At 47.0% G+C, this 26384-nt stretch overlaps 1 protein-coding gene across 3 annotated transcripts in view; it reads right to left on the bottom strand.

The window, feature by feature from the left end:
• The window catches only part of LOC104673096 (contactin-associated protein-like 4), a 208440-nt gene that overhangs the window by 38560 nt on the left and 143496 nt on the right, over positions 1-26384 (bottom strand). For all 3 annotated transcript variants that reach the window (XM_030915962.1, XM_030915963.1, XM_030915964.1), the window contains 2 exons: positions 25038-25235; positions 20488-20644 (listed from right to left, as the gene is read on the bottom strand). In XM_030915962.1, coding sequence (XP_030771822.1) covers positions 20488-20644; positions 25038-25235 — 355 coding nt within the window. The remainder of the gene's footprint in view (positions 1-20487; positions 20645-25037; positions 25236-26384) is intronic.

The following is a 26384-nucleotide window of genomic DNA, read 5'->3' as shown; positions in this document are numbered from 1 at the left end:
GGCCCCGGCTGCCACCACCTCCTCTCTGGCTGGTTTCCATATTTCCCAAATAAGGGCATTGTTTACATTTTTGCTGCATCTTTGCGATTTTATGATGGACTTCACTTTCATATGGATTTCTGATTTATAGACCATAGAGAATCTGATTTGAACCAGAAATACCCTGAATCCACAGGGAGAAATAAAGCCATTTCTACCGTTTAGATGCTGCCAATTCTGCCTCCATCTAGATTTGGAAGAAAGGGCCAAGGTGCTGAATGTGTGGCTATTCCTATTTTTTTATGCAATTAAAAGTTCCTCATTTAACAGAAAAAAATGTTATCAGAGTTAACAAAATTAAGCATTTTATTTCAGATTAAGCTTAAAATTGTGGCTTAAATGTTTTATTTCAGATTAAACTTAAAATTATCTTAAATGTTTCCTCTTACATTATCAATAGTATATCCGCTATATTTAGTGCATATACTGAGATACAAAGGAATAAAAATTAAAATATAAACAGTAAGACAGTGAAGGAACTGGATCATCATTTGCCAAATTTAACCTCAACAATCCACTGCTTTACTTAGTTAAGCTTCTACTTCTTTTTGGTAACAAGGAAGATACAACACAGATTTTCCAAGTCTATTAAAGCTTGATTTTGGAACATTAGAGAGTAGGCACCAGGAGCATGGCTTATGGGGAGTGTGAGGGGCCAGCCTGGGGACGTCTCTGAGGTAGTGGAGAGCAGCCACATTAATCACTGTCTGACCATCCGTCTCTGACAGCACAAACACTCAAGTCCCGGGAGGCCACTAACACTCCCTGGAAATGCAGAGCTTGTGGTCATTCAAGGTCAAACCTTGAAATTTTTAAGCATAACTTTACAGAATGCATGCCTTTTTATTAAGAGTTTAACGTCAGCAAAGTATGTAGAGTGCTGAGAATAAGTAAACGCAGCTCAGTGGATGCATGTGTGTGGGGAAAGGTGATGAAATACTAATGTGTCTTTGGTCAGCGTTGGTTTGGAAACTGCTGCTGCTCAGCTGCGGGGAAGAGTGGCCTTCCTCATCGTCACGTGAGTGCAAACTCCCCGCTGCATTCAGGGGATTCATGATAGATTTGCCAGGCTCACTGAAAACTGCTGGTTCACAGCCACGTCTGACTCCTCTATGTTCTCCTTGCAGGTTTCACTGCAAGACAGACACAGACACAGTGCAGCTGCCACGGGTTCCCAGAGGCCTCCAGAATCCAAGAAGACAGCGTTTAAACTTCCTTCATAGACACTCCTAAACTACAGAAAATGTTAAGGGATATTTTTAAACATTGGAAAGGAGGAGCGTGGAGAAATGTCTGGCCAACTCTAATATTTACTAATAGTTTTTGGGCAGAAGAACAGAAATGTTACCATTGTCCACAACAAAATCATTCAGAACCATTCTTAGGACCAAATCTGAAGACAGTTCCAAGTGAATGGAGCAGTTTTTACTTTCTTATGAGAAATGTGACTTACAGAAAAATATATCATCACCAAAAACTTTCTTGATCAATTAAAATTTTACTTTATGAGAAACATCTCAGGCATTTAAATGGCTTAAATGAGAACATAAAAAACACCAATGTACCCATCTAACTTAACAACTAGAATATTATGATTGTAAAGGAAAAACCAAAATTGCAATAATTATGGATATTATATATAGAAAATACAAAATAATTTACAGACCATAAAAATTAATATGAGTCTAGCAAGGCCAATGGATAAAAAATAAATGACACGAAAACAGACTGTGTTTCCCTACGCCAGCAACGCTAACATGAACATGAAGTGCAAAGCAACTCAGCTCTCAGTGGCATCCTAAACACAAACTCCCAGGAGTAAAACCAATGAAGGCATGTGAGACCTCTACTCTGAGCACTATACAAAGGTTACTGAGGGAATATTCAAGAGTTGGAAGACTCAGTGCTATAAAACTGTGAATTCCCCAGATTTTTCTGAAGCATCAACACAGTCAATGAAACTAATGTCAAGTATCAGCTGCAGCAGCGGAAGCTGTCGCAACAGCACTGGCAAGACGGGGAGACTCCCATGGCGTCCTCCAAGACAGAAACAGAGAATAGAAGGCTAGAGAATAGCCCCTGAGCCACACGGCCCACAAAGCTGGGAGAGGACCCCCACACGGCTGCTGTGCACACACAGACGGTGCAGCCAGTGAGTCGGGCCCAGACCCTGCCGCAGACCTCGGCAGAGACAGGGCAGCTTGGAGAGAATGCATGTGAAAGAGAAAAGGGAAGGCACGAACAGCGAACCTAGAACTGATCTAAAATCACTGCCCAAGAGAAAGTCCACTTGAGGGTGAAAATACTGGAAAACGGTACATAGATCGGGGCACTGGCTACAGGAAGGGGCTGGGCACGCTCACGCGCTCAAGAAGGTGGCTTTGCCAAGACAAGACTCTGGGGGAGAGAGGATGGAAAAGGAAGTGCCCTTTGGAAACCATGCGGTATAATGGAAGGGATGTTAGAGAGAAACTCTAGGATCCCACCAGGAAAAGGAAATTGTGAAAAACGAATGACGGCCACAAAACCCTTCCCCTTACACAGGACTCCACCCAAGGACCATGCTGACTGGAGCGGTGCCCGTGACCCAGGACCCAGATGTCAACCATTTTCCACAACCAGCCCTGCCCACAGAGACGCAAAGACACCATCTTCATAAATGTAAAACAAAACAAAGTGAAAACCACCTGGGTGGAAATCTCCCTGGGACGCCAGCAATGAGTGAAAAAAACACAACAGAATCTTCCAAATGGACTTAAATGTCTTTAAACAAGCATAAGAAGGTGTGACAAGGTACTATGAATCCAAAATTCATTAACTAAGAAGAAACGTGGACCGACCATCTGGAATAAAGAAAGCAAGGGAACAGAAATTACAAAATAAACCCAAGAAAACTACAAAACCATAGAAAATGAGGAATAATTACAACATGCCCAAGAGACAACAGATTCAGATAAAAATGTAACAAAGGTCATTGGATAAAAGCAAAAACGAACAACTCAAAGAAAGAAAATCAGATAAATAAAAAATCAATATGAACCAGAAAGTAGTGGAAATAGAAGAAAGACAAAGAAAACCCAATTTATATGTAACTGGAGATAAAGAAAAAATAAAACAGAACTAGTATTTAAAACTGTAACCCAACACGGCTTTCTGAAAGCAAAGGAAGACCTGAGCCGCACACACAGAGGAACTTGACCTGGAACAATCAACTCTGCGGTTTATCCTAGTAGAAGTGTTCGACTTAAAACACAAGGAAAGGGCTGGGCACAGTGGCTCACGCCTGTAATCCCAGAAGTTTGGGAGGCTGAGCCGGGTGGAGCATGAGGTCAGGAGTTCAAGACCATCCTGGCTAACACGGTGAAACCCTGTCTCTACTAAATATACAAAAAATAAGCCGGGCGTGGTGGCGGGCACCTGTAATCCCAGCTACTTGGGAGGCTGAGGCAGGAGAATGGCGTGAACCCGGGAGGCGGAACTTGCAGTGAGCCGAGATAGCGCCACTGCACTCCAGCCTGGGCGACAGAACGAGACTCCATCTCAAAAAACAAACACACAAACAAAAAAACACACAAGGGTCCAGGCGCAGTGGCTCAAGCCTGTAATCCCAGCACTTTGGGAGGCCCAGACAGGTGGATCACAAGGTCAGGAGATCAAGACCATCCTGGCTAACACGGTGAAACCCTGTCTCTACTAAAAAAAATACAAAAAACTAGCCGGGCGAGGTGGCGGCGCCTGTAGTCCCAGCTACTCGGGAGGCTGAGGCAGGAGAATGGCGTAAACCCGGGAGACGGAGCTTGCAGTGAGCTGAGATCCGGCCACTGCACTCCAGCCTGGGTGACAGAGCAAGACTCCGTCTGAAAACAAACAAACAAACAAACAAACAAAAAAACCACAAGGAAAAAATGACCAGAGTTTCAGGCCAAAAAGGTGAAATCATGTACAAGGGCCTCAGATTTCTCCAAAATAACATACATCAAGGTAATGGTAGAAGATTATTTTCAGAAGTGTGAAGGAAACATGAACGAAGGGTTTCACATCCAGTCACCTCCCTTCGGATGCCAGGTCACAATACGAGGCGGGTGCTCCCCAGAGCTGCAGGGATTCTACACCCAGAGGCATCTGCTCTGCCTTTGAAGAATCTACTGGAGCACGAACAGCAGCCAACCGGGAGATAACTGGGCAACTCCAGCAGAACTAATACCCGTGAGGATGGAGGATGTTTAATTGCAGACCTAAGAGTGACACAGAGCTGGCCACGTGCATGGCTGGTGTCAGTGGGATGCCTGCGGGCGTGGTTAGTTTTATTCTTGCAGAACAGAGAGGATGCAACAGGGAGGAGGCAGGAGAGGGAGACAGGGCTGAGCAGCACTGAGGGCTCAGCAATGAAGGAAAAATTAAAACCTATGAGCCAAATAGCAATGGATTAGATGAAAGAACAGTAGAATAAAGTCATTTTAAAATAAATAACTATAAAGGTAGAAAGCAACACTCCTTAAACACTAAATTTTTTTTAAAGACCAGAGAAATATACACCATGTAAGAAAGGAACAGTAAACACAATAATTTGCATAATAACTATTCCATAGAATAATATGATGGTGTTAAACCCAGACATATGAGTTTTAATAATAAATGCTAATGGGCTCAACTCACCTTTTGAAAGTCAAAAGGTTTTAAATATGACCCCCCAAAGCAAGACACAATAGCACACTCTGTATATCAGAGACACAGAGTGATTTTGAAAGGGTGTGGTGAGAGGACAGAGGCCTGCCACCAACAGACAACAGAAAGAGCGCCCCTGGGTACCAGGCAGGGATCAGGAGTGCAGAGCAGCAAAGCCAGCAGACGCCCAAGTCCCTGGTAAGAATGTAGCATTTGCTGCAACCTGCGCCCATCTCGCCATCTAGAGCATCCATGGATCACTCATGACGCCCAATGTGACGTAAATGCCATGTGAATAGCTGTTATACTGTATTACTTTTTTATTTGCATTACGTTATTGTTGTATTTTGTTTTTGTTTTATATTTTGTGAGATGTAGTTTTGCTCTTATTGCCCAGGCTGGAGCGTAATGGCTTGATCTCAGCTCACTGCAACCTCTGCCTCCTGGGTTCAAGCAATACTCCTGCCTCAGCCTCCTGAGTAGCTGGGATTACTGGCATGCACCACCACGCCTGGCTAATTTTGTATTTTTAGTAGAGACGAGGTTTCTCCATGTTGGTCAGGCTGGTCTCGAACCCCCGACCTCAGGTGATCTGCCCACCTTGGCCTCCCAAAGTGCTGGGATTACAGGCGTGAGCCACCGCGCCAGGCCCTGTTGTATTGTTGCTTTCATTGTCTTTTTCTCTGATATTTCTCATCTACCAGCAGACGCAGAGGGTGGACTGTGAGCAGGGGGTGGTCAGGCTGTCACAGCAGTCACAGCCCATTTGCGGGGGTGACAAGGACACATTCCACTACCCTCCTGGATGCTGGAGTCACAGCCTAACGTGGAGGCAGAGCTGTGTCAGTACCTTCACACAAATGGCAGACCAAGACTCTTTAGGAAGCAAAATCTACAGGAAACGAGAGGTGTCAGGGATGGAAACACACTGATAATAGGAGAATTTAATATAAAAAGAGACAAAAAGTAAGTAGAGATTTAGAAGGACTCAATAACATAATCAATGGAGTATGAGAATATATCAACAGCAACACCCAATAGACAACACAGCCTCCCCTGAAGCTCACATGGAATGTCCACACACCTGACAATTAGTTTACCACAGAGAGAGAAATATAAATAACACATTCTCATCAAAATGTGATAAAACACAGAACTACTACAGGAATACACCAGGAAAGCCAAGTGAAACCACAGACCCTCTGAAGGAAGCGGATTGCTCCTGCAGGACCCAGGAGACATCCCAAATACTATGAGTGCCCAAGCTGTGAAAGTAGGAAAGGGGGGATCATCTGCCCCCAAACACACACCCTCACTGGGGAACCTGAAGATCTAGCTCATGAGAGAAGGATTTGACCTTCACTGGGAAAACACAGGAAGAAGGAAATCTCCAGCTGAACTTTGTAACAATTTGAACAGACTGAGAAGTCTCCTGGCCAGAACTTGGGGGAGGGCATGAATCTGGTGTACAGACTCCACAGGGTGGGGAAGCATGAAGTCCTACCTGTTTTCACAGCTGGGAGGCAGGCAGCCTGGGGCAAGTTCTCAGTCCTGCTCGCCCACTGCCTGGAAACAGACGCAGTGCTGTTGGCAGGTGGGGGGCACAGTGGGAGTGAGACTAACCCTTTGGGTTGTGTGGGAGCTGGGTGAGGCCTCTGACTGCCAGCTTTTCTCCACTTCCCTGATAACTTGCATGACACAGCAGAGGCAGCCATAATCCTCCTAGGAGCATAACTCCATTGACCTGGGAACTTCACCCCCATCCCCCACAGCAGCCGCAGCAAGACCTGCCCAAGGAGAGTCTGAGCTCAGACATGCCAGCCTCACTCCCACCTGATGGTCCTTCCCTACCCACTGTGGTAGCTGAAGACAAACAGCCTATACTCTTGGGAGTTCTAGGGCCCCGCCCACCAGCAGATCCTCTCCATCCGACCACAGCCCACCACAGCCCATGCTCTCTGGAAAGCGCCACCTTCTGGCAGGAGGCCAACCAGCATGAAAATAGTGCGTTAACCAAAACTAAAGACCCTCACAGAGTCCTTTTCAGCTCCCGCCAACTCCACCAGCGCAGGCGCTGGTATCCATGGCTGAGAGACCTGAAAACGGTTCACATTGTCTGAGCAGACAACCCCCAGTACAAGCCTGGAGCCTGGTAGACTTGCTGGGTGGCGAGATCCAGAAAAGAGAAAACAATCCCTACAGTTGGGCTCTCAGGAAGCCACATCCATAGGAAGAGGGGGAGAGTACTACATCAAGGGAATACCCCCTGAGTCAAAACAATCTGAACAGCAGCCTTGAGCCCCAGATCTTCCCTCTGACATAGGCTGCCCCAATGAGAAGGAACCAGGAAAACAATTCTGATAATATGATAGAACAAGGTTCCTTAACCACCCCCCAAAAATCACACTAGCTCACCAGCAATGGATCCAAATCAAGAAGAAATCCCTGATTTACCTGAAAAACAATTCAGAAGGTCAATTATTAAGGTAATCAAGGAGGCAACAGAGAAAAGTGAAGTCCAATTCAGGGAAATAAAAAAACGATACAAGAAATGAGGGGAGAAATCTTCAGTGAAATATAGCATAAATAAAAAACAATCACAACTTCAGGAAATAAAGGACACACTTAGAGAAATGCAAAATGTCTGGAAAGTCTCAGCAATAGAATCGAACAAGCAGAAAAAAAAACTCAGAGCTCAAAGACAAGGTTTCTAAATTAGCCCAATCCAACAAAGACAAGGAAAAAATAATTTTAAAAAATGAACAAAGCCTCCAAGGAGTTTGGGATTATGTTAAATGCCCAAACCTAGGAATAACTGGCATTCCTGAGGAAGAAGACAAATCTAAAAGTTTGGAAAACATATTTGGGGGAATAATCAAGGAAAACTTCCCCAGCCTTGCTAGAGACCTAGACCTCGAGATACAAGAAGCTCAAAGAACACCTGGGAAATTAATCACAAAAAGATAACTGCCTAGGTACATTGTCATCAGGTTATCTAAAGTCAAGATGAAGGTAAGAATCTTAAAAGCTATGGGGCAAAAGCACCAGGTAACCTATAAAGGAAAACCTATCAGATTAACAGCAGATTTCTCAGCAGAAACCTTCTCAGCAGAAGGGACTGGGGCCCTATTTTCAGTCTTCTTAGGCAAAACAACTATCAGCAAAGAATTTTGTATCCAGTGAAACTAAGCTTCATAAATGAAGGAAAGATACAGCCTTTTTCAGACAAACAAATGCTGAGAGAACTCACCACCACCAAGATGGCACAAAAAGAACTGCTAAAAGGAGCTCTAAATCCTGAAACAAACTCTAGAAACACATCAAAACAGAACCTCTTTAAATCACAAATTTCATAGGACCTATAAAACACAAATATAATTTAAAAAATCAAGGTATACAGGCAACAAATAGCACAATGAATGGAATAGTATCTCACATCTCAATACTAATGTTGAAGGTAAATTGCCTAAATATTCCATTTAAAAGGTACAGAATTGCAGAATGGGTAAGAATTTACCAATCAAGTATCTGCTGCCTTCAAGGGACTCACCTAACACGTAAGGACTCACATAAACTTAAGGTAAAGGGGTGGAAAAAGACATTCCATGCAAATGGACACCAGTAGCGATCAGGAGTAGCTATTCTTATAAAAGACAAAACAAACTTGAAAGCAAGAGCAGTTAAAAAAGACAAAGAGGGACATTATATAATGACAAAAGGCCCTGTCCAACAGGAAAATATCACAATACTAAATATATGTCCACCTAACACTGGAGCTTCCAAATTTATAAAGCAATTACTACTAGATTTATAAAACAATTACTACTAGACCTAAGAAATGGAACAGACAGCAACACTATAATAGTGGGAGACTTCCATATTCCACTGACAGCACTAGACAGGTCATCAAGACAGAAAGTCAACAAAGAAACAATGAATTTCAACTATAACTTGGACCAAATGGACTTAACAGATATTTATAGAACACTCTCCTCTATTCATCAGCTCATGGAACTTTCTCCAAGATAGACCATATGAGAGGCCACAAAACAAGTCTTACTAAATTTAAGAAAATCAAAATTATATCAAGTACTTTAGACCACAGGGGAATAAGACTGGAAATCAACTCCAAAAGGAACCTTCGAAACCAGGCAAATACATGGAAATTAAGAAACTTGCTTCTGAATGATCATTGGGTGAACAATGAAATCTAGATGGGAATTAAAAAATTCTTTGGCCGGGCGCGGTGGCTCAAGCCTGTAATCCCAGCACTTTGGGAGGCCGAGACGGGCGGATCACGAGGTCAGGAGATCGAGACCATCCTGGCTAACACGGTGAAACCCCGTCTCTACTAAAAATACAAAAAACTAGCCGGGCGAGGTGGCGGCGCCTGTAGTCCCAGCTACTCGGGAGGCTGAGGCAGGAGAATGGCATGAACCCGGGAGGCAGAGCTTGCAGTGAGCTGAGATCTGGCCACTGCACTCCAGCCTGGGCGACAGAGCGAGACTCCGTCTCAATAAAAAAAAAAAAAAAAAAAAAAAAAAAAAAAATTCTTTGAACTGAATGATAATAGTGATGCAACTTATCAAAACCTCTGGGATACAGCAAAGGCGGTGCTAAGAGGAAAGGTCATAGCCTTAAATGCCTACATCAAAAGGTCTGAAGGAACACAAATAAATAGACAATCCAAGGTTACACCGCAAAGAAACAGAGAAACAAGAACAAACCACACCCAAACCAACAGAAGAAAGGAAATAACCAAAATCAGAGCAGAATTAAATAAAATTGAAACCAAAAAAACAAAAGATACATGAAACAAAAAGCTAGTCCTTTGAAAAGATAAATAAAATGGATAAACCATTAGCAAGATTAACCAAAAGAAGAGAGAAAATCCAAAGAAGCTCAATTAGAAACGAAATGGAAGATATTACAACCTATACCACAGAAATACAAAAGAGCATTCAAGGCTACTATGCACATAACTAGAAACCATGAGGAGATGGATGAATTCCTGGAAGGATACAACCCTCCTAGCTTAAATCAGGAAGAATGAGAAACCCCGAAAAGACCAGTAACAAGCAGCACGATTGAAATGGTACTAAAAAAATTACCAACAGAAAAGTCCAGGAACAGCTGAATTTTACCAGACATTCAAAGAAGAATTGGTAACAATTCTATTGACATTATTTTACAAGAGAGAGAAAGACGGAATCCTCCCTAAATCATCCTGTGAAGCCAGTATCCCTCTAATACCAAAACCAAGACAGGACATGACAAAGAAAGAAAACTACAGACCAATATTCCTGATGAACATAGATGCAAAAATCCTTAACAACATACTAGCTAACCAAATCTAACAGCATATTTAAAAGATAATCCATCATGATCAAGTGGGTTTCATACCAGAGATGCAAGGATGGTTTAAAATATGCAAGTCAATAAACGTGATACATACACCACATAAACAGAATCAAAAACAAAAATCACATGATCATCTCAATAGATGCAGAAAAAGCATTGGACAAAATCTATTATCCTTTATGATTAAAACTCTTAGCAAAATCAGTGTACAAGGGACATATCTCAAGGTAATAAAAGCCATGTATGATAAACCCACAGCCAACATAATACCGAATGAGGAAAAGTTGAAAGCATTTTCTCTGAGAACTGGAACAAGACAAGGATGCCCACTTTCACCACTTCTATTGGTACTGGATGGAAGCCCTAGCCACAGCAATCAGACAAGACAGAAATAAAGGGCATCCAAATTGGTAAAAAAGAAGTCAAACTGTTGCTGCTTGTTGATGATATGATTGTATACCTAGAAAACCCTAAAGACTCTTCCAAAAAGCTCCTAGAGCTGATAAATGAATTCAGCAGTTTCAGGATTCAAAATGAATGTACACAAATCAGTAGCTCTGCTACACAACAACAGCTACCAAGCTGAAAATCAAATCAAGACCTCAACCCCTTTCAAAATAGCAATAAATAAATAAATAAATAAGTAAAATACTTAGGAATACACCTAACAAGGAGGTGAAAGACCTCTACAAAGAAAACTACAAAACAGTGCTGGAAGAAATCACAGATGACACAAACAAATGGAAACACATCCCATGCTCATGGATGGGCAGAATCAATATTGTGAAAATGACCATACTGCCAAAAGCAATCTACAAACTCAATGCAATTCCCACCAAAATACCACCATCATTCTTCACAGAACTAGAAAAAGAAGTCCTAAAATTCATATGGAACCAAAAAGGAGCATGCAAAGCCAAAGCAATACTAAGCAAAAGAACAAATCTGGAGGCATCACATTACCTGATTTCAAACTATGCTATAATGTTATATTCACCAAAGAAGCACGGTACTGGTATAAAAATAGGCACACAGACCAATGGAACAGAATAGAGAACTAAGAATCAACCCAAATACTTATAACCAACTGATTTTTGACAAATCAAACAAAAACATAAAGTGGGGAAATGACACGCTATTCAACAAACAGTGCTGGGATAACTGGCTAGCCACATGCAGAAAATGAAACTGGATCCTCATTTCTCACCTTATATAAAAATCAACTCAAGATGGATCAAGGACTTAAATCTAAGACCTAAAACTATAAAAATTCTAGAAGACAACATCGGAAAAACCGTTCTAGACATTGGCTTAGGCAAAGATTTCATGACCAAGAACCAAAAAGCAAATGCAATAAAAATGAAGATAAATTTCTGGGACTTAATTAAACTAAAGAGTGTCTGCACGGCAAAAGGAACAGTCAGCAGAGTAAACAGACAACCCACAGAGTGGGAGAAAATCTCCACAATCTATACATCTGACAAAAGATTAATATCCAGAATCTATAATGGACTCAAACAAATTAGCAAGAAAAAAATATGAACAATCCCATCAAAAAGTGGGCTAAGGACACGAATAGACAATTCTCAAAAGAAGATACACAAATGGCAAACAAACATATGAAAAAATGCTCCACATCACTAATGACCAGGGAAATGCACATCAAAACCACAGTGTGGTACCACCTTACTCCCTCGAGAGTGGTCATAATCAAAACATCAAAAAATAACAGATGTTGGCATGGATGTGGCGAAAAGAGAACACTTCTACACTGCTGAAGGGAATGTAAACTAGTACACTCTCTATGGAAAACAGTGTGGAGATTCCGTAAAGAACTAAAAGTAGAACTGCCATTTGACCCAGCAATCCCACTACTGGTATCTACGCAAAGGAAAATAAGTCATTATTCAAAAAAGCTACTTGCACACCTATGTTTACAGCAGCACAATTCACAACTGCAAAAATGTGGAAGCAACCCAGGTGCCCATCAATAAACAAGTGGATAAAGGAACTGTGGCGTATGTACATACACGGTGGAATACACTCAGCCATAAGGAATGGATAAAGGAACTGTGGCGTATGTACATACACGATGGAATACACTCAGCCACGAGAAGGAGTGGATAAAGGAACTGTGGCGTATGTACATACACGGTGGAATACACTCAGCCACGAGAAGGAGTGGATAAAGGAACTGTGGCGTATGTACATACACGATGGAATACACTCAGCCACGAGAAGGAATGGATTAATGGCATTCATGGCAACCTGCATGGGACTGGAGACTATTTTGCTAAGTGAAGTAACTCAGGAGCAGAAAACCAAACATCGTATGTTTTCACGCATAAGTGGCAGCTAAGCTATGAGGATGCAAAAGCATAAGAATGATACAATGGACTTTGGGGACTTGGGGGAAAGGGTGGGAAGGGGGTGAGGGATAACAGACTACAAATTGGGCTGGGCACGGTGGCTCACGCCTGTAATCTCAGCACTTTCGGAGGCCAAGGCAGGTGGATCATGAGGTCAAGAGATTGTGACCACCCTGGCCAACATGGTGAAACCCCATCTCCACTAAAAGTACAAAAAAAAAATTAGCAGGGTGTGGTGGCGTGCACCCGTAGTTCCAGCTACTTGGGAGGCTGAGGCAGGAGAATCGCTTGAACCCGGGAGACAGAGGTTTCAGTGAGCCGAGATCGCACCACTGCACTCCAGCCTGGTGACAGAGTGAGACTCCGTCTCAAAAAAAAAAAAAAGACTACAAATCTTTACTGCTTGGGTGATGGATACACCAAAATCTCACCAATCACCACTAAAGAACTTACTCATGTAACAACAACAACAAAAAACTTGATAAAACTGAAAATGTTAGTGACCCTTTTAAAGAAGGTCCTTTAACTTGAAAATTTCGAGGCTATTTTTTAAAAATTGCCATAAAAAGGGAAATACACATAAAAATGACAGAAGTACTAAAATACTGGTAAATAAAGCAATGCATTTCAGATTATTTAATGCACTGAAATTGGTGAACAGAAGAAAACCCAACCAGAAGTAAAGAATGAACACAAGTGGCCGGGCGCGGTGGCTCAGGCCTGTAATCCCAGCACTTTGGGAGGCCGAGGCGGGCGGATCACAAGGTCAGGAGATCAAGACCATCCTGGCTAACACGGTGAAACCCCGTCTCTACTAAAAATTACAAAAAGCTAGCCGGGCGAGGTGGCGGCGCCTGTAGTCCCAGCTACTCGGGAGGCTGAGGCAGGAGAATGGAGTGAACCCGGGAGGCGGAGCTTGCAGTGAGCTGAGATCCGGCCACTGCACTCCAGACCGGGTGACAGAGTGAGACTCCATCTCAAAAAAAAAAAAAAAAAAAAGAATGAACACAAGTATATTTACTTGGCACCATAAAGACTGGTATAAGCAACAAAGAGAATAAAAAAAGAATAAAGAAAAATTTTTAAATGTAAAAATTAATAAGGTGAATAGAAAAATAATACATCTATATAGTAAATCAAAATACTTTTAAAAGAATAACATACTATAAAGACAAATATATCGTGTATCTGGACAGCCCCAGATAGTTTAATCAAGAAAAAAGGCAGAAAGCATACATATACAAAATAGTAAAATTGTTTAAAAAGGGAAAATTATTAAAAGGGAAAACCATAAAAAATAAACTACTTTTCAGACTTCTATAGGAATGAATTTACCTCTATAGGAATGAATTTATATTCTTTAATTTTTAAAATTAATTAATTTCTTTATTTATTTTGAAATGGAGTTTCACTCTTGTCGCCCAGGCTGGAGTACAGTGGCATGATCTTGGCTCACTGCAACCTTGCCTCCCAGGTTCAAGCGATTCTCCTGCCTCAGTCTCGTGAGTAGCTGGGATTACAGGTGCACACTACCATGCCTGGCTAATTTTTGTATATATTTTGTTTTTATTAGAGGTGGTTTTCACCATGTTGGCCAGGCTGGTCTCAAACTCTTGACCTCAGGTGATCTACCCGCCTTGATCTCCCAGTGTGCTGGAATTACGGGCGTAAGCCACTGCGCCTGGCCCTGAATTGATCTTGTTACTAGTGAAAAGATAATTTACCAGGAAAATTAAGTTTAATGAAATTGATTCCAATGGGTTTATGTAGTTTAGCGTATTCAATTCTGTAGAAACAAAACAGAAATGTGTCAAGAAAATGTGCCACAGAAGTTCCTGGTCAAGGTGGATTCACAGAGAAAGCCAATAAAACTTCAAAAATCTAACAGTCCCAATGTTCCAAAAAAAGAAAAATTCTTCCAGAGCACTGAAGTGAAGGAAAACATCCCAATTCTGTGAAGCAAGTGTGACTTTGACATCTAAATCTGATAAAGACAGGAAGAAAAAGGAATGCACAGACTGGCCACCTGCGAACGTTGACACAAACCTTCTAACTGTATTATCGGTGTGTGAAGAATGTAATTCCACACAAAGACAGACACAACACGGCCAGTGATCTATTCCAGTCTCAATATTAGGAAATCATTAATATGTTTTATCGAATTAAGATATCTAAGGAGAAAAATCATTTGATTACTTGCATAAATGCCGAAAAAATCTTTGATGAATGTTAACATCCATTTCTCATAAAATGTTCTGGATGATAATTATGAACAGACACTTTCTTGATGTGATTCCGTAAATACACACGTGCATGTGATCAGTGTCTTTATTGAGGCGTACATGGTATCTACATGCGTGACATTGACATGTATACCCTCTAAGTGCCTCAGTCCTAAAGACAGTGTCTCACCAAATGGGCAAGAAGAAAGAGTTCAGTGGAACAGGATATGACGAGACCATGCTTTCACATACACAAATAATCAAGGACTTAAATGTAAGACCTGAAACTATAAAAATTCTAGAAGATAACATTAGAAAAAACATTCTAGATATTGGCTTAGGCAAAGATTTCATGACCAAGAACCCAAAAGCAAATGTAATAAAAACAAAGATAAATAGCTGGGACTTAAACTAAATAATAACCAGTTAGAAGATAAAATGATAACTCAGTTTACAACAGCAGAACGGGAGACACAATTGTTTAGTGCTAAATTTAACAGAAAATGCACCAAAGGAGTGTGAAAAGAATCTTCTCCAGGAAGGATGAGCTTAGAGCAGGATGCGCCTGGAACCCGTTGGGGTAAAATGTAAGAAAGTGCTCAGAGGAGGATGGGGCCTAGCAGGAGGACACGGCTGAAACCTGCCTCGCCTGGGACAGCTGCAGCCCCAGATGACATCAGGACAGGAGAGAGGACACGTTATGAAGAGGGAGAGAGACCCCGACAGTCGGAATGTCGACTGAGAAACGTGCATACGAGGAACAGTGTTACTGAAACAAAACAAACAACAGCAACAACAACAACAAAAACAACAACACCACCACCATCTGAACAACCATCAATAATAATTGATTCACGCAAGATTAATTAATGGATGCTAAAATAAGTGGGCTGAAATCTGAGGCATAAGAGAGTAAGAACGTGGTTTCCTACATCCCTGCACAAAACACTATTGATCACAAATGTAAAAATGATCATTCATAGTGGGGAATCCAGCAGACGTCACTCGAACCAAATTGTCAAATTAATATCAACAGTAATGGGGCATTATGGGAATAATTGGAGAAATGTAAATACAAATTATGGGTTATAAAATAGCACTGGATCAATATGAATTTCCTGATTTTGAATTTTGGACTCTGGTTATGTAAGAAAACAGCTTTGCTTTTGAGAAATACAGGACGAAATATCTGAGGTTAAAGGAACATCATGTCTGCAATGGACTCTGCAATGATTCAGGACCCAGATACTTATGTGTGTCTATACTGAAATAGAGTGAGAGAGAGATGGAGGTTGAGAGGCAGGTGGGAGGCAGAGGAGACCGAACACGCTTGGAATTACAAGATGGAATTAGAACCCTTGGAGATCCAGATCGGGGATGCTCTCCAGTGCTTTCTTCTAGAATTGTTATTCTTTTGCCTTTCATATTTGATCTGAAATCCAACTGGAGTTGATCTGTATGTGCTGTGAAGTAAATATAAAAGTTTACTCCTTGCACGTGGATACGTAGTTGACCTGGCTCCATTTATTAAAAAGACCAAACTTTCCACACTCCCTGGTGCTACCCACAGGACTGTGCACCTGTCTCTGGACGCTACTTGGTCATTTGATTGTTTCTTCACACCGACGCCTCCACACACACCACACACCTCTGAGTCATTTTACAAGTTTTTGATCTTTTGTTTTGACCAATGTCAGACTAGCAGACACATTGCGCAACAGTGGAGAATCCCCGTGCACGCCAGTCCTTCCCTCGCACGCTGTGGGTTGCTGGGTTGAGGCTGCCCCTGGCATGTACGGGCCCTCTGGGCATCCCTGGCCGTGTCTGCCACAGTCCGTCCTTCACGCTGCCCGGGCGCACTTGTGTCCAGTTTGCATCTACTCTGCCCCGCGGCTGACTTCAGTGTCACAGCCGAGCGATCCTTACTGGCTAACCCATGGCTCCCGTGTCAGCCCTGGGGTCTTCAGCAGATTCACCAGCTCCCTCCTTTGCTACCGATCCCGACACCCAGCAGGGTCCCAGGGAGCATGCACCATGGGACACTGCACGAGGGCAGCTTCCCAGTGACCGTCGGTCCCAAGGCTGCATGGGCAGCAGCTCCCGTGCACGGAGGACTGTGGGCTGACGGGCGGCCCCTGCCCATCCCACGCAGGCCGCAGCCTCCATGGCCAGAAGCCACCTGCAGGCAGAGCTCCTGAGGTCAGTCATAACAGGACACAGATCAGGGCCCCAGAGGCCGAATCCTGCCTCTCTGGGTGGGTGGGGTCCACGCTGCCAAAGCGTTCACTTCGCCCTGACCTCTATGTCCAGGGAACATGGGCAGTGCAGCCCCAGGTGTCCGAGGACCGAGGCTGGCCTGTCCTCTGCAGATGGGGCTCCTGGTCTCGCAGCCTCAGCCTCGGCTCCATGAGGAGACCGCAGGCCCCGCAGGCCCCGCATGCCCTGCAGGCCCTGAAGGCCTCCCCTACAGGTTACTGTTACTTCCAGACTCGCACCTTCCTGGGCACTGACCAGCAGCTGCCCACCTGCCGGCTGTTCCTGCTCATCCTCGCCAAAGGGACATGTGTGGTGTCTAGGGAAACGTGCCCTTTCACACCTGCTTCAGGACTGGGGTCGGGCTGTGCGCACTGCCCTGCCCTTGGGGGGCGCAGTGGGGCGCACGTTCCTTCGCCCCACTCAGGAGGTGCCCCCGGACCCGCAGCACCTGCTCCTTCCTCTGCACCATGCAAGGTTGACTCCAGGCTCCTCCTCCACCGGCGGCCCCAGCAAGCCTCCCTCGGGCCGGGCGTGAGCCCTGGGGAGCATCTCTGGGGTGGACATGGCTGTGGCCGACAGGGCTCTGCCTCTCCTGCACCAGGACTTGTCCAGGCCCTTGGGCCACTTTTGCGTCCATCCTGAGTCCCCAGCTCCTTGAGCAATGGGTCGCTGTTGTGCTCACCCAAATCCACATGTTGAGGGCCCACAAAAGCCCAGCCTGCGATGGGCAGGGGCAAGTGCCCAGGTAATTGACGCCCTGTGGCTGCCTCCAGAGTCCTTCCCACTGGCGTTCTCGTCGGGCTAGCGTGGCCTCTTCCCTGAGCTGCCGGGACAGTGCTCTGAGGTGGCCTCACAGACGGAGCGGGTCAGCACGGCCGGGGCGAGACGCAAAGGGATTTCAAGGGCCCTTCCCTACTGATGTTGAGAATAATGTTTTGCTGAATCAAGAGCCAGTTTTAGTAAAGGCACCGCACCCATCACGCCGCTCTGATGAGGCCTCTTAATTTAATCCTCAGGATCCTCCATCTTCCACTATCGTCGGTTTTGATTTTTCAGGCGCCCTATCAGTGATTTCAGGGGGAAATGATTGAGACCACCGCCTGCCATTCTTCAGGTCTGCAAGGGCGGCAGGGGTCTCCTCACCGCTCCTGGGAGATGCTGCGTTTAGTTTCTGGGGTGGGGAGGGGCTGTTTCAGGAGCTTCCATATGGGTCTTCTCACCGTGAGGTTTCTACTGCCCAGGTCAAGGGGCCTTGGGAGGCTCTTCTGGCAGGTGCACGCTCATTCCAGTGATTCTCAGGGACAAGATAAAATACTGAAAGGAACAGAGAGGATCAAGTTCCACTCACGGCCTGGCTGCAGACGCCCACCCTCAGCGGGCCCCGTGGTGTTTCCAATCCCAGTCTCGGCATCATACGGGCCCTATAAGACCCAGCAAGTGTAGGGCACTGGCTGCGGCTCTCGGCTTCCCTGGTTGGGGTGGGGGTGGCTCACGCTTACTGGGCATCACAAGGGCCTTCCTGTGTCACTGGATCCTGGGTCCAAGACTGGACGAGGGCTCAGGGCCCTCCACTGCAACCTCCAGGTCCCCGGGCTGACCCTTTCTGCCTCCAAGTCCAGCAGGACGGTCATGGGCCGTCCTTTTTCCTCACCTCCTCTGGGTCCACCAACCATCCTGGACTCCTCTGGCCCTGGCCTGGCCACCACCCTGGCTGGCCCCCGGGGAGAGGGTGCGTCCACCTGGCTCCTAGGCTACAGGATTCCAGAATCTAAATTGCTCCTGTGGCATTTAGCCCTGCAGCTGCATCCCTGCCCACCAGCCTGGCCTTCCCAGCAGCCCAGGGCCACCCTGACTGGTGCCCTCTGCCCGTCCTGGGGACCACGGTCAGGAGGTGGGTCCTTGGGAAGTCGCCTGATTCCAGCATGTGTTCCAGTCTGGGTCTCCCATCCCTTCCCAGTCTCAGGGACTTGGCTCCAGCACGGCGTTCTCCACGGCAGATCAGCACCGTTTTCTGTAAAGGGCCGGATGGTAAGAATTTCAGGCTTTCAGACCACAGGGTCCCTGTCTCAATGACTCAACCCAGCCATGGGACTGAGAGCAGCCATGGTAAAACGTGAAGGAAGAATGTGGCTGAGTGCCAGGAGAACTTTGGAAGATCAGGCTGTGGGCAGGACTTGGTTCACAGGCCAGAGTTTGCTAACCTCTGCCTGGGGCCTTCACTGCCGCCGTCTCTGACACGTGCATTTCTGCAGATCTTTCAAATTCTTTCAGAATATTCTTAAACTGATGTATTCCAGCTTTTGTTCATGCCAGGTAAGCAAATGAAAACCCTGCGGTTACAACTGTGAGATCATTTCTGAATGAACTGATTCCTAAGCTTGTAGACATTCTGTAGCCAAATAAATCATATTGACCGAATTGTGTGTTTTTTTAAGTGATTTTGGTGTTCACGGCCCATATTAAAAGTGCAATAAAAATATAGTATCTGAAGCATTTGAGCTATATGAAATATTTTTTATTGGTGATAAACATTAAAATATGAATCTAGAGATTTGAAAACATTCTCATTTTATAAATATTGTCTTGTAAGTAAAAACATAAAATCAGCAGGGATTCCAGTATTATCCTCAAATATAATAAGCTTTCTAATCTCACCTATTGTCTACACACGTGAGGCAATTCCCTTGTTTAGCCATTTTGAAGATCAGTTTTAAGCCCTTGATGCTCTGCATTTCCAGAGTGTGGGCCACACTGAGAGATGTTTTTCATGTAAACATCCATAAGTCGGACCAGCGGCTTCATCAGATCACGTGGGACGGTTCCCATGGGTCCAGCAGTATTTACGCGGGACTTCTCAGAGCCTTTGCTGTGAAAGCACACACTACGCCTTTCAGAGGTGACACCAAGGATGTGTCACCCCCAACACCCAGGTGATCGTGGACCTGAGGACATGTCACCCCCAACACCTGGGTGATCGTGGACCCGTTGGTAGTTGAGAGTGTTAGAGGCCACACTTTGGAAATTCATTTAGAAAATATGTCCTATCCACATGAGATTACTTAAATGGACTAAATTAGGTTGAATTTAAACCTTTTAATCCTTTAATGAGGTTATCTTATTAAAGAAATAAAATGTGCATGATTTGTGATAAATTTTTCACAACAAAACAACGAAGTGTTGACAGAAGAAATGATGTGATATGTGGGTTTTCTCCATAATCACTGGGACGGGATGACGAGGTGGGCATATCTATGGCCAAAAGCTGGCCATGGGCAATGGCTGTTGAGGTTGGGCGATGGGCACGTGGGGGTTCATTAGTACTGTCATCTCTACTTTTGCATAGATTTGACCTTGTTCATAATGAAAAGGTTAAAAATGATAAACAACAAACCAAGATAAGAAAGAAAGGAAACCAGTAATTCATTGACTGTAATTTTTAGGCTTCTGGTCACTTGTATCATAGTTCACCAGCGTACACGCCTTTGACTTGTGAGGACGCAATGGAACCTACATCTGTCCTACGCTGCAAGCAATAACAAAAGCACATCTTACGGAGGAAATCACATGCAATTCACCATTCGTCCCGGTCGGCATCACAGTTACAGCTGTACTGAGGATCCAGGCAGTCCCTCTCTAACCCACAGGCACACTGGTGGGCGCCGGGAAAAGATCCTCCCCAGTAAGTGTGGGTCTCGTTGGCTCTTCCAGCCCACCAGCTCAGCGCCGTTCCATCTGAAACACAAATTGGAGAAAGGTGACACCTGGCTGGCCCCACTGCCCACCACCCCCAGGGACCCCTCATCTCCCAGCTCATTAAGAAACCCACAGAGCAAAGAGAAACTCTGCCTTAAAATGGTTTTATTCTTAACATCGTAACAGAATATTGCTTCTTTAAGAATTATAACTGATCTATCTGATTACATTGTATTTCTTAACCCATCACTGGACCATGTATTTTATTAGAAAGTAATACCTAACTCCTTTCATCACGGTAGTACATAATTTGGAACAGCAAAGTTGTGAAACTTCGTCAGGAACTGCATTAAGAAGTGAGTTGCCAGCTGGGCGCGGTGGCTCAAGCCTGTAATCCCAGCACTTTGGGAGGCCGAGACGGGCGGATCACGAGGTCAGGAGATCGAGACCATCCTGGCTAACACGGTGAAACCCCGTCTCTACTAAAAACTACAAAAAAAAAAACTAGCCGGGCGAGGTGGCAGCGCCTGTAGTCCCAGCTACCCGTGAGGCTGAGGCAGGAGAATGGTGTGAACCCGGGAGGCGGAGCTTGCAGTGAGCTGAGATCCAGGCACAGCACTCCAGCCCGGGTGACAGAGCGAGACTCCGTCTCAAAAAAAAAAGAAAAAAAAAAAAAAAAAAAAGAAATGAGTTGCCATCAAAATAAAAAAATGAACAAACAATCGAAAAGTGATTTGGAAGCTAAAGTTAACCTCTGTGTGAGATCCCGAAAGGCCTGTTGCATTAGAAACAGAACGAAGGCAGCACGTTCCTCTGAGCCCTCAGTCGGCCCCATGGGTTATTACTGAGCAGCCCTGGCTGCAGGTCTGACCCCAGCATCCTGTGACTCCCAGGTGGGGTGCACCCTGCTGTGGCCGGGGGGTTGTTTGGGGCTGAATTGCACTTCCTGTTCTAAGAAGGCACCTGTTCCCCTGCAGAGCCGCAGAAGGGAGGGGCAAACCCTCCACCCGCCTGACACGAACACCAGCGACCCCAGTGCCCTGTCAGGGATAAACAGGAGCCTCTGCATCCTGCCCGAGATCCCACGTCGGAGCTGGACTTCTCCGGAATGCTGCAGAATGAGAGAGACCTGGGCAAGGAACGCCCGCAGCACTCAGGAGAAGACGGCCGAGAAGGGAGAGGTGGAGTCCAGCATACGCCGACCCAGGAAGAGGGACCCCACCTCAGAGAGCCAGGCAGGAGGCAGCGGTTTCCGAGGCGCTGGCCATTTCCTGCGAGTGAAACCAAGGGTCCCACGAGGACCCAGAGCACGTGCCAGTCCCCGGGTGCCTTCTGACTCCACCCAGCGGAGCAGTCCTTGGCTCACAAACAGTCGCCTCCCTGGCCAGCGGCTCCCAGAGGTGCTGGGATGAGTGCTGTGAGCACCACCCATGAAGATGAAAGCTCAACGCTGGGAGGCAGGAGGCGTTTAAAATGTTTAATAGATATTTTTGATAATAACACTTTAAAACTTTAATTACTTTGCCATTATGCTTTCAAAAATTAGAGGGAGGACATTATTGTATTCCAACTTACAACTGTATTTTTACCATCTAAATTACTCATCTAATAACACTGGAATTATAAAATGGCTATAGTGATATCAAGGGCCTTCAGTTGCATTTGTGAGTTTTTAAGCATTCCAGAGATTTGAGGAAGGTTGAAAAAATAATTAATAAAACAAGAGAGCAGAAAAGAAAATAAGAAGAGAAATAGGAACCGTTCTACTGAACCAGGAAACGCACCCCACCGGCTCCCAACCCAGTCCCTGTCGGGATCTCCCGCCCAACCTCAGGGCCTGAGTCTCACACCCAAGGCCCTCCCTGCAGGGCTGGCCCCAGCCTGTGAATGTGCATTTCTGTATTCTTCGCACTCCTCCCAGACCCACCACGGGGAACTGCTGGAGCCCCCACTGCCCCCTTCGCCTCGTGACCTGCACACCCCGACCTGCAGCCCCACCTGGACCTCACTTCCCAAGTCCCCTTTCTTCCCACCCTGTCTCCACAGGGAACAGCCTGTGGGCACCCTGGATGCTGGACCCCAGGGACCTCCCTTGGATGCTTTTCTGGTCCTCTGGCTGCACTGAGCCCCCCCAGGGCAGCCTTGGCGACAATTCCCTCAACCACGCGAGGCCGGGCCTGGGCTGCATCCATCCAAACCCAGGGGCACCAGGCACTGGCCGCCGTCACATAAAGCCCCAGGTCCGTATCTGTCTATTCAAGGACCCCGCCCAGACCATGTCACGTCCCTGCTCTCCATCCTCCTCTCTGCTCTCTCCTCCAGTGGCTTTGCCAGACTCCCCATCCCAGACCTCCCCCACAGTTCCTCCTCTTCTGGGGCTCCCCTGGGGCCCCCCCATCACCACCCAGAACCTGCTTCTGTGCCATTGCCCTTAAGAATAATCCCAGAGGCCGGGTGCGGTGGCTCAGGCCTATAATCCCAGCACTTTGGGAGGCCGAGGCAGGTGGATCACGAAGTCAGGAGATCGAGACCATCTTGGCTAACACGGTGAAATCCCGTCTCTACTAAAAATACAAAAAATTAGTGGGGCGTGGTGGTGGGTGCCTGTAGTCCCAGCTACTCGGGAGGCTGAGGCAGGAGAATGGCGTGAACTCGGGAGGCGGAGCTTGCAGTGAGCTGAGATCCGGCCACTGCATTCCAGCCTGGGCCACAGAGCGAGACTCCGTCTCAAAAAAAAAAAAAAAAAAAGAATAAAAAGAAAAAAAAAAGAGCACCCCCAGACCTCCAGACCTTCCTCTGGCAGGAAGGCTCCCCGCTCTGGCTTCCCAAACACCTGCCTGTCCTCCTGCACTCAGCCAGGTACACTGTGGCAATGGGGCGCACCAGCCTCCATGGTCACCTGTGCGATTTCCATTGAGCTCAGCCACACCAGGGAGCTGGGAGCTGAGCCATCTGTGTGGGGACACCATGGAGGAGCCTATGGGACTGTGGGACCACTCTGTCTCCAGGCTCCACATCTGCAAGGTCGGGGGTCCAGTCTCGGGCCACATATTCAGCCCAGAGGATCCTCGAGTGTACCAGGCAGCCCCCGAGGACGTGATGGCACACCCTACCCAGCCAGGCCAAGGCTGTCCCAGGACACAGGACCTGCCCCAGAGTCCCCTGTGGTCCCAGCACAGGCTTCGGGGTGGATGCCCCACATGGTACGTGCAGCGCAAGGGCAGTTTGTGCGGAATCATGAACACTGAAACCCGAGTGCTGACCTCTCCTGTGCTCACCCCAAGTTGCAACCCTGAGAGAAAGGCTGGGCCCCCTCCCTGCACCCATCCTGGCACCTGTCCCCGCACCCCTCCCTGCACCCCTCCCCGGCTCAGAGGGACCCAGCACAGCCCTCAATCCCGCAGCTCACTGTGGCCGACGTGGGACCTGGCCTCTGATATTCCCGACATGAATCCCAGGGTGGCCTGAGCCCCCGAGTGTAGGGGGTCCGGGAGGAGGGCTGGCATTTGGGGAGGGTGGCAGAAGGGCCACATCCACAGCAAGCTGCCCCAGGCTCGGGAGACCCAGTCCCTTGGTGTGCATGAGGCCAGCAGCCAGCCCGACAGGACGGGGCTGAGTGGGCAGCCGCCTCCAATCTCACTGCACACAACACACACGCGTGTGATGTTCACAGGCCATGCTTCTGCCAAGGGCTAGGCGCCCTGTGGGGCGCTGCCCTCAATCCTGTAACTCCATCTTTTGCCAGAAAAGGCGCTGAGTGAAAATGACATGGAGCGGTAATGGCTTTAATTTGAGGCCAACTTAACTCTGCTCCAGTTACTCTAATTTATGAAAGGATTGATTTGCAAATCCAAGGGTGAGTGATCATGGTTATAAATCAATTACAGCCTGACACCCCCACACTCCAGGCTGAGGAAAAGCAAGACGTGCAGCGGGGCTAAGGCTCAGTGGGGTCAGCCCGGGGTCCCCGGACACTAGGTGGAGGGGTCTGTCTGCCGAGCAAGACTCTAGAGCTTCCTACATAGGGCAGTGCCCTGCGAAAGCAGAGCCCACAGAGAGCCACGTCTGCCCTTACAGAGGAAATACAGGATTGTTTGGAAAACCTGGGGGGACTAGAAGCAGGGGACCAGCAGGGTCTCAGGACGGTGAAGACCTGGGGCATGAGGAGTGGATGGGGGCTGAAGAAAGTCAGCACCTCAGTAAAACATTCTAAAGGGAGAAAACAGGGGCATGAGGAGCGGATGGGGGCCAAGGAAAGTCACTACCACCGTAAAATATTCTAAAGGGAGAAGACACAGCATCCATCAGGAACGTCTGTGCCCGCCATGGTGTTCTGCGAGTTGCCCCTGGATCAAGCTGTTCCTGAAACCCTAGGCTGCAACACCCACACCTCACAGGCTCAGGTCAGGCAGGGCTGGGAGGGGCCGCCTACCTCGAGGGTCCTGCAGCCGAGACCTCCGACAGTGGAGCTCCAGCTCCTGTTGGCAGTGCCTGGCGCGGTCTACGCTGGCCAGTAGCTGCTCTGCACTGGCCGTGTACTGGAACACTGCCTGGTGCGGGTTCTCCAGGCTCGCGCCCTTGACCCTGGTTAAGGCCGAGCCGTTGTGCTGCAGCACTGTCCATGGAACATCTCCAGGGCGAGAGCAGGAGAGAGAGAGGAGAAGGAGTGTCACCAGCAGCACACACAGACCCCAGGCGCCCACTGGTCCTGAGACGTCAGAGTCCAAGAATCAGATTAATAGGATTCTAGAACATTAGGTCCTGGGAAGGGGTGGCCTCTTGTTACGATTCGTGTTACTCAGTATCCAAGGGGATCCAGCCACGAACGTGTGTTTCCAGGTATTTAGCCAGATGGAATGTTATAGGAGAAAAAGAGAAGTAGAAGAAATGGTCATTAACATTTTGTAATGATCTAAAATTATGCAAACCACACCTTCTCTACTCCTAAAATGTGCTTCTCACTGCTGCACAAGAGCCCTGTGGGCACCCCTGGTACCTCTGCAGCCCTGATCCTCTGGGTGTTCCCTTCCTCCCTCACTGGGCACCACTCAGCAGGCCACTGGCCCAGAAGGGTCGGCTCCATGGCTTAGGCCCAGAAGGGTAGGATGAGGCTGGTCCCTCCTGCACCTTGGCCCTGGCCCAGCTTCCCTGGTGTTGAGAATGAAGCCTGCCCTGGACGTCGAATGCTGTGAGGGAGGAGGCAGGTGGCCGCTCCAGCCCCACCCTGCGTGTGCAGTCCAGACGCCTGGCACCATCCGAGACTGGAGGTTATGCAGTATGTTGTCATCGGGACTTGTCAAATTAGAGCCCGTGACACCGTCATTGGACTTGAATTTGTGCCTGCCCCTCTGTTACCCTCTCCTTGCAGAAGCCCCTCCTGCGTGTCCTGGCGAGTGCAACCTGGACCAGGGGAGTGAGACGCAGCCACAGACCGCTGCCAACTGCATTCCAGACCACTCCACCCTGCGGCTGGAGCCCTAGCCCTGGACCCTCTACTGGTCCCAGTGTGACTGACAGGCGAGGCCTCAGAGTCCAGGAGAGCAGCTAGGGTGAGGCCGGCAGCCAGAACGGTCCCTGGAGAACCATAGCCTGGAGTCTGCAGAGAAACACGCATGGGCCATGAAGGCTGTGGCTGAAGGAGGTGCTGCCCACACGACCCAGCCAGCAAGTGGCCTGTCCTCCTCGCCTGGGACTCCCAGACACACCTCCTTTCCTGTCCTCTCCTCTGCATGAAGCCCCACTGTTTCATCTGGCAGAAAGGTGTGGTCCCAGTGACCCC

This window comes from Rhinopithecus roxellana, chromosome 14, assembly GCF_007565055.1.
Source record: "Rhinopithecus roxellana isolate Shanxi Qingling chromosome 14, ASM756505v1, whole genome shotgun sequence".
NCBI lineage: Eukaryota > Metazoa > Chordata > Mammalia > Primates > Cercopithecidae > Rhinopithecus > Rhinopithecus roxellana.
This window is presented reverse-complemented; position numbering and strand designations above follow the sequence as displayed.